The 11,917-nt window shown below is 41.3% G+C and overlaps 3 protein-coding genes and 1 long non-coding RNA gene across 6 annotated transcripts; 1 reads left to right on the top strand and 3 right to left on the bottom strand.

Annotated features, from left to right (window-relative positions):
• Nucleotides 1-368: 368 nt before the first annotated feature.
• Nucleotides 369-1,410, bottom strand: HP1Lcsd (Heterochromatin Protein 1L chromoshadow domain). Its single transcript, XM_002049013.4, has 5 exons — nucleotides 1,383-1,410; nucleotides 1,214-1,272; nucleotides 1,101-1,149; nucleotides 888-1,000; nucleotides 369-820 (listed from the first exon to the last, which is right to left on the bottom strand). Exons 1-5 carry the CDS (start codon nucleotides 1,393-1,395, stop codon nucleotides 491-493), a joined length of 564 nt encoding a protein of 187 aa, XP_002049049.2. The 5' UTR covers nucleotides 1,396-1,410; the 3' UTR covers nucleotides 369-490.
• Nucleotides 1,411-1,734: 324 nt separating this feature from the next.
• Nucleotides 1,735-2,716, top strand: LOC6625939 (general transcription factor IIF subunit 2). Of its 2 annotated transcripts, none has more exons than XM_015174181.3 (2): nucleotides 1,735-1,994; nucleotides 2,366-2,716. In XM_015174181.3, exons 1-2 carry the CDS (start codon nucleotides 1,821-1,823, stop codon nucleotides 2,624-2,626), a joined length of 435 nt encoding a protein of 144 aa, XP_015029667.1. In that variant the 5' UTR covers nucleotides 1,735-1,820; the 3' UTR covers nucleotides 2,627-2,716. The 2 variants fall into 2 exon arrangements, with proteins under 2 accessions (XP_015029667.1, XP_002049050.1); XM_002049014.4 differs by having other exon boundaries at nucleotides 1,743-2,303.
• An 830-nt stretch (nucleotides 2,717-3,546) lies between these two features.
• On the bottom strand, nucleotides 3,547-5,527 carry yip3 (yippee interacting protein 3). 2 transcript variants are annotated; one of them, XM_002049015.4, is made up of 5 exons: nucleotides 5,408-5,487; nucleotides 5,212-5,293; nucleotides 4,590-4,652; nucleotides 4,149-4,268; nucleotides 3,547-4,095 (listed from the first exon to the last, which is right to left on the bottom strand). In XM_002049015.4, the coding sequence occupies exons 2-5, from the start codon at nucleotides 5,220-5,222 to the stop codon at nucleotides 3,654-3,656; spliced, it is 636 nt and encodes a 211-aa protein (XP_002049051.2). In that variant the 5' UTR covers nucleotides 5,223-5,293; nucleotides 5,408-5,487; the 3' UTR covers nucleotides 3,547-3,653. The 2 variants fall into 2 exon arrangements, with proteins under 2 accessions (XP_002049051.2, XP_015029516.1); XM_015174030.3 differs by lacking the exon at nucleotides 5,212-5,293 and having other exon boundaries at nucleotides 5,408-5,527.
• Nucleotides 5,528-10,398: 4,871 nt separating this feature from the next.
• LOC116651259 (uncharacterized) lies at nucleotides 10,399-11,233 on the bottom strand. Its single transcript, XR_004304263.2, has 2 exons — nucleotides 11,167-11,233; nucleotides 10,399-11,082 (listed from the first exon to the last, which is right to left on the bottom strand). It is a non-coding gene; the product is annotated as an uncharacterized lncRNA (long non-coding RNA).
• Nucleotides 11,234-11,917: the final 684 nt, after the last annotated feature.

Below are 11,917 nucleotides of genomic sequence, written 5' to 3'. Positions count from 1 at the left end.
GAGGCGCAGGTGTGACAACATGAAAATTTATCTGCTGCATTGTGGCTGCTGTAGTAGTCGGCCCCTCCTTGCCACCCTGCCACCAGGCGCTATCTCGCGAACGCCGCAGAATATATTGGCCCGGCAACCAGTTGAATTTATATGCGAACCAGAGCGTGATGGTAACCTTAATGCGACTGTGGCTGATATTGTATGATGCAGTTGCCCAAAAGATTTACATTTGCCCTAACAGACAGAGCGGCGGAACTGAAGCCCGAAATGAACCAAAATTTTCATCAGATGGTTTCGTTAAAAATAAAGAACTTTTGAAGGAGACTCACCTCAAAAGATGTTTCTTTTATAAATATATGAATGTACAATAATAAATTGAAAATAAAGCACCGACAATATCTTTAGGGCTTGCAGTCCAGGTAATCTCTGCAACTATATTATAATATATAATTGTAAATGCTGAATTTGTATAAATTAAAGTAAGATCAACTATGTTTTATCATTCATTGTGTGGATATTGCAAATTCGTAACGTAGTATTGAATCAACAAGCTGGGTGCTCGCAGCTTCAATTCCATCGAACTAATTAGCTCAGGTAACTTGCGGTTTTTGAACTTAACGGCAAACATTAGTTGACCCTCATGACGAAAGCCGGCAACAATTGTATCCGGCTTAAGGCCACGCGCAAATCCATTATTGACAGTAGCCATGGGCTTATTGTGATCCTTCAGCGAACGCAGCAGCACCTTGACTATGGCATTCGTATTGTTCACACTGTCCTCTCGTTTCATGGCGGCATCGGGCGCCAAAGGATTCTTGCGCGGACGTCCCTAAGAGATAGAAAAATGCAAAGATCATGTCAAGAATCAATTAAAGGCAAAGAGAAGTCCAACTTACCCGCTGTCGTGGTGCAGGGCGAGCAGGTGGCGGTGGTGCTCCTTCTGCTATTGGAACTGCTGCTGTCGAATCTGCTGCTCCCGGACGCTGAGGAGCAGCTGCTTGGGCATTGGCTATTGAAATAAATTTCATAAGTTTTCAAAATCAAAAACAATATTTTGGTAGCATTTGCATTTTTTTTTTGGCTACCGCGAAATGTGTTAAAAATCTTACCCAACATTTTCTTAACAGGTGCTGGCTTATAAGCTTTGCCATAAATTTGCTAAAAAAAAAAACAAAACAAAATATGTATAAATATAATATGAGTAAATTAGAGCTCGACTTGCCGCATGTAAATTCTTCTTTTTTCCCATTTTTGCTGGTGCTCGCTTCCAAACAATTTCTCCTACAGTGAATGTTAATATTTTGACTTGACGTTAAATACAAGACAGACTTGATTTAACAGTCGCAGCTGTCAACACAATAAAAAGAAAACGGTATTAAATTTAGATTTACCTGCCCAGCACATGCTGTTGAATCAATGTATCCATATATCAATATTAGTAGTCCAGGGATGCATTAGGCTTGCTATCGAGCTTTTAAGTTCCGGTTCCTTTTCAAAATCGCCAGCTTATAACTAAATTAAGCTGTTTTCAGAGGTGGGAATCTGTTGAAATTTGAAAATACCTGTGAGTTTTACAATTGTTTTTTAAACTTTTTTAAACAACTGATTCAATTTTTGTTCATTAAAAGCCTCTGAGCAGCTTCGGGCGCTAATTTTAAATAAAGCATTACAAAAATGTTAGATTAATTTCTGTTTCTTACTTAATAAATATCAAAGTATGCTTTTGCATAATTGTTGGTTGATTTATAAGTGCCTTTTTTTCATTACCCATTGAGCTCTGTCGCGTTCAAGTTCTTGTTCTCTGTGATATAACGAAAATTTGTTCAAAAATGTCGCTAGAAAATCAAAAGAAAAAAAAGATGGATATGTCAAAGGCTTCGCGCGGTATTTGGCTAGTAAAGGTGCCCAACTATGTGGCCCAAATGTGGGAGCAGGCGCCCAATGATATGCAAGTGGCAACAATGCGCATGGAAAAGTCCGGCGACGATAAGGAACCAGCGAAGGTGAAATTAATTTTAAGCCAAGACCTAATGCAATTGGCTCCAGACAAACTCTTAGCCAGCGAGCACGACCTGAAGCTGTGCAAAGCCATAAAAGGGGCACGGCTGACGGGCATATTTTCAACAGTCGATGATACAGATTCCGTTATGGAGGGCTGGGTAACTCACAAGATGGAATGTCTGCCCATATGCAATGCTCAGTATCTGAAGATGAAGCAGCAGTCTATACGCGGCGTACGACCCATGCGTAGCGCCGAAGCCCTCAATCATATTGTGAAGAGCTACAAGCCTGTCAGCAATCATGCTCACAATGTTTGTTTCAGTTCCCGCCAGCTAAAACTTCTACTCAGTTCCCTTTTCAATGTCTTTTGCAGAAGGATGATGGCAAACGCAGAAAGGATGCCACAAAGGTGCTCAGCAAGGAGAATATCATGGATATGCTGTTTCAGGCCTTTGAGAAACATCAATACTATACGCTGAAGGATCTGCAATTTATTACCAAGCAATCGGTGTTCGTGTTGAAGGCTATACTCAAGGATATTGGCGATTATAGCAAAGATCCCGCTCATAGACAGATGTGGGAACTGAAGGAGGAGTATCGTCATTACCAAAAGCCAGAAAGTGAAACTAAATAAACTACAGATTCGAGTTGGGCGCGGGCAAGTTTTCTATTACGTGGGGAATTTTTCCGGATCATGTAAAAATATACCTTTACGTATATTCAACACCTCCAAGGTTTCCATTTCGTTCCCAACTCAATAACGTATTGTATAAATATACATGGCGTGCTTGGTCCTAAATAATAAGTTATTAAAATAATTGCTATTATGACACCACAGTAATACAAGAGATCTTTCCATAACAATTTGCAGGGCCAAAATCAATTAGCAACTTTGCTGCGGTAAAAATCAAGAGGCTGACAACATAATGCCACCCAGGTGCTGTCAGTGGAGTACAGACCACACACCGAGCCAGGCCCCAAAGAGCCTTGAGGCCGAGGGTAACGAGGCTAATGAAAATGAAACCTGGTCACGCACAGCAACCAGGCAGCGGGCAGGCTGGCAATGAATCGTGAACTCGTGGCCAATATGAGAAACATTCAAATGCCATATATAAATTCAACTTAATCCACACAGCGGGCCGTCTCCAGGGCGCCAGAGAGTGGATCTCGCGACTCTACCACTTTTCATTTCGTAGGAAAGTTCCGTCGTCTCTGGCGGTGTCCGGAGCGATTAGCGGCTTTATATACAGCCAAGGAATCGGAGTTGCTTATGAGCATGTCCATGGGGCTGTTGATGGGCGCCAGCTTTTAATCATTATTAATTATATGCTGCCCGGGCGCATAAATCATTTGTGCTTACTCTGCATTTACCTGCAGCAGGGCACCAGCGATTGCGATAGTCATCTGACCAAACTGAGCTCAGCGAGACATAGACGTCCATGACCAGGACGTTTATTATAGCTAGAGAGATAATCTATTCCTGGCCGCTGCCGCTGCTGCTGCTGCTGCCTCAGCTCAAATGCTGAGAAATGTGGTTAATTATTTGAGGCCAGGTGGGGAGCATCAACAATTAATTTATTTATGCTGCAAAATAAACATTTAAGAATTGTAAAGCCAAGTCATTTCAATCGAGACATATGGCATTGCAACATCCTCGATTGCTATGATGAATCATGTCCTTCCACTCGAGTCGCTGACTCTGGCGAGCGCTTGAATATGATGCAGACATCGACTCCAACTTTACTCATACTACCAATTAGAAGGGCCGCGCGTGCCAGCTGTTCGGCATGCTTCAAATTCATATCTGGGCGCCATTGACTCTTGAGGTATTCGGAAGACGCTGCCGAACCTGGTCCCAGAGCCGCATAATTGACACGCGCACTGGTGCCCGGACACTTTAGTGCTATCAAATGCAATCCACTGGGATCCTCGCCAGCCAGCAACAGCTCTGCAATCTCCACCTGTTCGTATAGCTTGACAATTAGGTCCAGTGCTTGGGCAACTGTTACGCCCTTGTTGCTATTGTTTCGCGCTATATTCTCCAGTTTGGTAGAAACCTCCATCAGCGACTCTCGATCAAATCCTGTGCTACTGGCGCCACAGCTAAATTAAATCAGTTTATTGAAATGCTGAGCTTACACATACGAACCGCTCACTAGATATGATCATCCAGATAGTATATAAGATTACCCATTGAGTTAATGGCCAGCACAATGCCGTCGTCAAATAAGACACCAACCATGACGCTGCCAAAGCCAGAGCTCGGCAGGCTTTGGCTGTAGGATTATGGAGAAATATAAAAAAAGAAGTAAATTCAATATTAATACAAAATACGAACATTTTGGTGTATCTAGCTCTAATAATTATTTAGCAATGCTCAAAGGAGCCTGTCTCAAAATCGATATTTATCGATATTTGTTTTGAAAAAAAAAAACCAAGGAAAAATAAAAAGCTTTTTCTGCGTATGTTCTCAAGCTTGTTGGATGTGCCCTGTAAATGCAAGTCATTTGCAAAAACTATTATACCCTTTTACTTAATTTTCAATGGGTGTCCGATAAATATTTTGACAAAACGACTTCAGCTAAACGCAGACTTACCACTTCTTATTCTCCGGCTTCGGCTTGGGACTGGACATCTTGAGTAGGTATCGCCCAAACAAGCTGTTAATAAATATATTTATGTATTTATTTATTTGAATAGGTTTGCCACTTGAGAGCACAACGTGTAAACGATATGGAAGGGTTTAGGGCTAATATAAATATTATAGCCAAGGTTTGTGCGCAACAAATTGGGTCTCGGCCACCAGCTGGGTTCGCTGTTGTCTCTGGGCAAAGTGTCAAGTCATCGCGTTTGCTGTTGCCACCTCGACCTCCTCCGATGCTATGCATGAGAGGATTAGCGGGCGTGTCGGCGCGAAAAAGTGTCAACCGCAGGCGCCGCTGGCTGACAGCCAAGTGGCCAGTGACAAGGGCTTGGACTTGGGTAACCAGCAAACGGGTTGACATGTGCGCCACGCTGTTGGCCGGTTGCCCCCGGAGTTGACATTTTCTAGTTGGCCATCCAATATGATGTTGGCAATGATAATGATGATGCTGATGATGATGTAAGCGATATTGACAAGTCGGGGCTGAGCCGGCGTTGACAACGACACCTACACAGAGGGTCAGGCAGAGCAGTTGGCCAGTTTGTAGCTGCTGGATTAGTCGACTGGTTTTTTACCTGATCCTCATGCAAATTGAACGCGCTCAACTTAAAAAATGGCAGCTGACGTTTTGCTTTCTGCTCCAAAAATAAACAGAGCCTGTTCTGGTCAAGAAGACGCACACATTTGCAAATTTTAATGGGCGTCATTAATTAAGCGAAACACAAACTTCGCGATGTGTTAATTAGCAAATCCAAGTCAAGCCAAACTTACAGAAAACTGGAAGTTAATTGCTGATACCAATCAATTTTTATTTTAGTATATTGCACGTGCTCAACGACTTTGTCAGCTGCAAAAAGCTACTGGACACTTCACATTTATCGATAAGTTTGAGGGCTGCGCAAAGGAATATGCATAGCTTTCTTTTCGGAAACTGTTATACAAATATTATTTATGATTTGTCCAGCCCTTCGAGGTATTATTTTGTGTCAGAATCACATCAGAATCATGAGCACCCAGTCTATATAGCTAAGCGTTTCTGCCTATATATAGGAGTCGACCTATTCGGATACTGGAAATACAATACAAAAAAAATATTTTTATATTAACAGATCTATTGAAAATTACACATATATTCTATATATAATAATTTTCAATAATCTTTGTGCAAATTGATTTGAGGGCTGTTTCACACTTTTCGAAAAATCCATCTTCCTTGGTGGAAATGGAGTTTAAAGATTTGGTGGGTAACGTTTCGCGCTTAAATTCATTTCTAAGTATCCTAATATTTGATACCTCATTTGAGATGTGTTTCACATTTTTCGCAAAACAAAAGCTACTTACCTTCGTAAAAATTCGATTCAGAGATATTTTGGTGAAGACTAACAAGGTCGGAAACCGCTGATTTCAACATTTGGTTCTTTATTCGTTGCACCTCAAACATATTTTTAAATAGAAGTCGAGTTCAAGAGTGGAACGGGTAGATTTCAATTTTCCACTGGCGTGTACTTTTTGGGAAGAAAATATCTAAACGTTTTGGCACATAACGTTCCACAGGCAAAGCCGGACAGTACCTACAGCAAAAATGTTCTGTGGCACTGTTAAGAAAACGAGAAAATGAGTCTGAAAAATATAAATTTTTTGGCATTCCAGAGACACACCTCTTCTTTCTTGTTAGCATTTACAAAAGTTGAACAGCATCGAAATCACTTAAGTCCAACGTTGATGATGATAAGTTAAGCAATTACCGCACAATTTGCATGTATTTTATGTTTTTCTTTCTGGCAAGTGGATTCGTCAGTTTTGACAGTTCCTGACTCATTGCTGAGGCCCAACAATATTCTTTACCAACCACACATTTCATTAGCTCGTTATGGGACCACCTACGGCACACCCGTTGCCTGCTGACAGACGTTGGATATTCGAGACAGACCCACAACGAAGCAATTAAGTTGAAAATCAGTTGCTAAAAGCATCGAAAACAATCAGACACGGAGACAACCGATGCTGGGCAATTTTATGTATTTACAAAAGCGCAAAAAGGTAAAGACAACAATGTACAAAGGTTCCACAATGAAAACACTTGAAACACGTCAAATTGACAATTATTGTCAAGATGTCAGACATATGTATGTAACTAGCAGATGATCAGAGCTCAGATCTGATTTGTTTTCGCATTTACATAATCAATAACAGGTATGTATAAAATGTGTACTTACCAAAAATGTATTTAATTTTTAAATTTGTAGTTCAGCGGAAAGTAAGCTTTTGTTTACAGAACCTACAATCATACATACAAATATACAGCCAAATTTTATACACACATTTTCTTATGACACACTAAATACATATATAGGTTTTATACAAATAAACTTGTACACATATAAATAAAACTGTTTTCTTGACAATATCACTAATGTAACACCTCTTTCACTATCAAAGCATAACCACCTGCCTTCTTAGAATTATGAGAATCGCATAGAACAGCTATTATGAAAAATGAATTTGTTATAAATTTACAGCGCAGAGGCAAGTAAACCTGACATACGTTATTTCATATGTACATACACACATTCATGCATACACACATATGCTTGCATACATACGTATGTACATACATATATGCATGCATACACATACATACATGCTCACAATCGTTGAATCATACAAACTCGTACATACACAAACATACTAAAGTAAGGTTTGCCACCACAGTTTTCAAGAATTAAAAGCATGCATTTTTTATGGTTTAACGTGACTTCATGAAATTCGCATAGTAAGGCGACATGTTTGATTACGGGCGAACATATATAAATATATTATTACTTTGTTTTCATCTTTGATTTATAACTTTAAACGTAACTTTTTAATCTATCGGCGCCAGCTGAAAATATATAAATAAAATTAATAATACTATTTAGGAAACCATATAAAATGCCGTCCACATACGTATTTATATACTCAATTTAAAAATGTTGTTGCACAAATTGATTTCCCTTGCCTGCCGCTTTAATATTATTTAAGCTTAATGGAACCAGACATCGACTTGGGCATCTGCTAATTTCCCAGACATTGATCCGCTTCAACAACGGGCGCAACAACAACAAGAGGAATATATAATAACAAAAAGGCTGGCAAAACAAAGGCGGCAATTGGTAAACATCGAATGGAAACGCGTCGCTTGACGTCGGTTCGCTGATTTAACGCTGATTAATTGGAGCAAAATTATTATTACGGCTTGTTATTGGGGCGCTATTAATGCGCACCGCCGTTGCTCTTCCGCAGCCTCGCACATTTCACTCTGTAGCACTCTTTAATCAGATTTCCTTGAACAAAAAGAGGAGCTTGTATTTAGCCTGTTGTAGATAGGTGCGCTTTCACCTAGCAGACCTTCTAATTGATTTTCAAAAGCCGTATTCATTTATAACTGCGATGTGCTAGCATTTAACCAACTAAGGTTATTTTTTCGCAATATCGCCACCAAAAACAAATCCCTAAATTGCATAACATATCGCTCCGGGACGAGCATCATTTATCAAATTCAAATGAAAGTGGGCAAGGACAGGAGGTCCAGCTATCGAAGAGTTCACAAAAAAAAGCACCAAAAAACAGGTAAGACTGCTGCAGTCAAGGGTGCCCGTCCATAAGACACCCTGTACCCAGCTATATTCACACACATTCTTTACATATATAGTATATACATATATCTTATATATTTATAGATATTTGAGAAATCGAGGAGAGTTATCGGAAAAGGCATTCACTTCAATATATTTAAGATTTTCTCAAAACAACATGGCTGCATCGATATTTATTGATGTTGAAGATCTTGGCTTAGCGCCTCTGATCAAGCACTGGAACATGTGCAATATGCCTTTTATTTGAGCACTTTACACGGGTACAGGCTATAGAAAAGCGCACGAGTAACTCGAAACACGAAACGGGCCAGCAAAGTGAATTCCCGTGGAGCGTTTAATCAAAATTTACCGGCGAACGCGTTGCTGACAATGAGAAATTGCAACAAATTCGCGCGCATCGAAACATTCGCTGCGCACACAAAGCAAGTGTCGGCCAGGGGGCTTGGCGTCCAATGGTAGGGGACGGCGATGACTAGTTTGCTTAGTACAAAAACAAAGCGTTATTCGGGAGGGAGGTGCAGTTGAAAGAAACGCAACAAACCGGCGATCACGCATTCGACATCCACAGCTCCACACACAGACACGAGCTGCAGGTCCAGGTCGAGCTCCAGGTCCAATTGCGGCTCCCGCTGTTAGCTGCTACTCGATTTCCATGCTTTGAACTGTATATTGTTTTTTAGCTTTTTGTGGCAGTTGTTTGCCGCGGATATGAAAAATGATGCCGCTACAATTTTAACAACCAAAAGCGCTCAGGGTCCCAACTGCAGCACCCCTGCATCCCGTTTGCCATCGTGCCACAAAGGCAAGTGAAGTGCAGTTCTCGTCCTCGCACTCGCATTCGAATTTGATTGATGGCCACCACTGGGAAAATGCGGCTCGCCCACATTTGTGGGCGTTGTGCGGCTGCCACTGCAAAATGGAAATGATCAGCGAGTCGTGCAGCGGCTGGCATGAAATCAATCTGGCTAAACGGTAGCAAATTGGGCGTGTAGGCTTAGATGTGGGCGCGGTATAAGCTAGTCGCCCATTATGGATATCGATCACTATATCAGGTGGACAGCCATCGTAAAAGAGAGATGGGAAAATGTATGGCTTGGCCAAAAAAATAAATTGAAAGTGAATGGACTTGGAAATAAATGCCGCAAGCGTTCTAGGATCGACTTGATATATAGATGCCAAGAAATAGCTTAACCCTATTAATATTTTCTGATTTTTTTTCTTTCTGATCTCTCAATGTTCCTACTTATAGAAAAGCTACTAAGCAATCTATGGGAAGTAGTAGTTGACTTTCTGTAACCCTTACAGTTAAACTTTTGTGCCTTTTCGTAGCTATGAAGCCTTATGCAACTATCTATTGAGTTATCGAAACAGCACCAGAGAAATCAAATTGATTAGGCAAATAAAATTCAGCTCTTATCGGGCTCAAAATATTGGCCAACATGCAAAGAGGCTCGAATTTCACCACGTGGAGCCCCCAACGAAGCTGTTGACTACCAGTTTAACTGAGTCTCGGTCTGGGCCTGACTCACACACAGCCGCCAATTGCAAGTAGGCCACAAAGTTGGAAATTGGAAATATGCCAGTTAAATAAACAGTTATTGAGTTGACTTTTTGACACTTCCCGCTGCGATAGGCGAGCGTTTGGCCAATAAGAATGGCAGTGGACACACCACCTGGCCGACTTTTGCCCCACTTGGTGGTCTATTAATTAAATTAAATTTCGATATAAATTCAAATGGGCAAAGCGTGCGCGATTACAAATTCTAATTGGACCATATTGTACTGGCCAGGCCAGCCAATTAGACATTGTGAGACGAGTTGGCCCGCCCACTGTCTGCCCATATTCATAAGTCATGCTGACCGATTGTGCAATTGTTTTGTGGAAAGGTGTGCAAAAGCCTTACTTACCTTTCGCCAGCCTTTCCTAATATGCCCTTGTTGTGGGTATAGTTATTGTGTGCCAAAATGTGTTAGACATGGAAGAAGACTTTTTCAACTTCATAAAATATATGCAGACATTCAAGTTCAGTATCAACAGCAGCGTCTCTTTCGATGCAACTAGTATCTTGGTCCTAAAGCTATTGTCTTAAATGGATGCAACTGGCCAGATCGGAGCACTACAATATATAGCTGTCATAGGATCTTTAATTGGAAAAACAGTGTGAAACGCCCATTAGGGTATTTAGATTTCGGCAATAGCCTTTCCTATTTGGCTGCTCCACTCAAGCGCCGCTCACAGCTCTTTTTCGGCGCCGTTCTCCTGGGCAGGGGCATCAAATTTCATTAATCACGCAAATGCTTATCGCCGGAGCAGCAGCACTGCCAGCCTCTTCTCTAAGAGGACTTCAGAGTCCAACAAGTAGTCAGAATCGTGGCCATAATTTGTCTGGCCTGGCCAGAAGAGGCACTCCACCAGCCCAAATGGTGTGAATATGAAAATGCACCAGCATGACCATCAACAGCTGGAATCATCCAGTTCATGTCCAGCCATTTGCCTCGCTTCGCCGCGCCTGCATCCGTGCTGAGTGCCAAGTCCCAACAGAACTGGCGACTCGTGAATATTCTCATACGTTCTGATGGTTCAATTCTGGACCAGTCCCAGAAAGGTGAGTGCGAGTGTTGCCTGATGAGGCTTGTGTGCATTGTGTGAAAATGCTGTAGGCGGCTTATGTGATGAGCATATCTTGCCATTCCAGAGGTGCTTGCAGCTGCAACAAGCGATAAAAGTAGCAACCAGCGGGCGGGAGATGTGAAAAGTGGGTGACTTGAAGGCAACGTATTGCAAATAGAAACGTTTTGTGCCACGTTAGGCTAGCCGGAAAAGGTGTTCAAATGAAGTAAGTAAAATTGTTACGATATTTTTGGTTATGGTCAAGCTGGAAAATGGAGGCATACCAGCTTACAGAGACTTTTAATCGCACTGAACGAAACATCCTCAGCTTCATTTATATTTATAAATAAAAAATAATTGACTGACTGTAAAAACTAGACAGACTGATCGACTCAAAGACTTATGATGAACTGACTAAATGACTGATTGAGTTATTGCTTGAATGACAGACTGATTGACTGTCTCACTATTTACCGGAATTACAGATTGACTGAATGACTATTTATTTGATTGATTAACTGAATTCTTAGTGAACTAACTGACTAATTGACCGACTTGACTGACTGACTATCTATTCCAAGGCCCGAAAGAACTAAAAAGCTCACATTGTTAAAATATTTACCTTATGTAATGCAAGTATATGCTAAGCTAGGGATTTGGGGGACTGCAAGTGTGGGAAAAGTCACGTCAAAAGTTGACTTGTTGTTGTAAAGTCGAATATCCAGTCGGGCCATAAACACCAAACGTCTTGTTGTATGAGCCGCCTTAATGCATTTACCAGACTCAGTACTTGTTTGAGAGGACACCTTAAGAAATAAACTAAAGTTCAGGTAGAAGTCGCAGTTAACAGCGTTCTTATCTCATTAAGATATCTGGACGGGCTCTTATCAGCTACATATTAAAATAAATGCACCCCCGGGCAGTCGTAACTTATGTCATTTAAGGCATCACGACGGCGCCATATCTGTGCGCCAGACTCCACTTTGTCCTTTTGACTGGCCGCCGCACCACAAAGAGCCACACGGCAAGCTGAGC

This window comes from Drosophila virilis, chromosome 5 (genome assembly GCF_030788295.1).
Source record: "Drosophila virilis strain 15010-1051.87 chromosome 5, Dvir_AGI_RSII-ME, whole genome shotgun sequence".
NCBI lineage: Eukaryota > Metazoa > Arthropoda > Insecta > Diptera > Drosophilidae > Drosophila > Drosophila virilis.
This window is presented reverse-complemented; position numbering and strand designations above follow the sequence as displayed.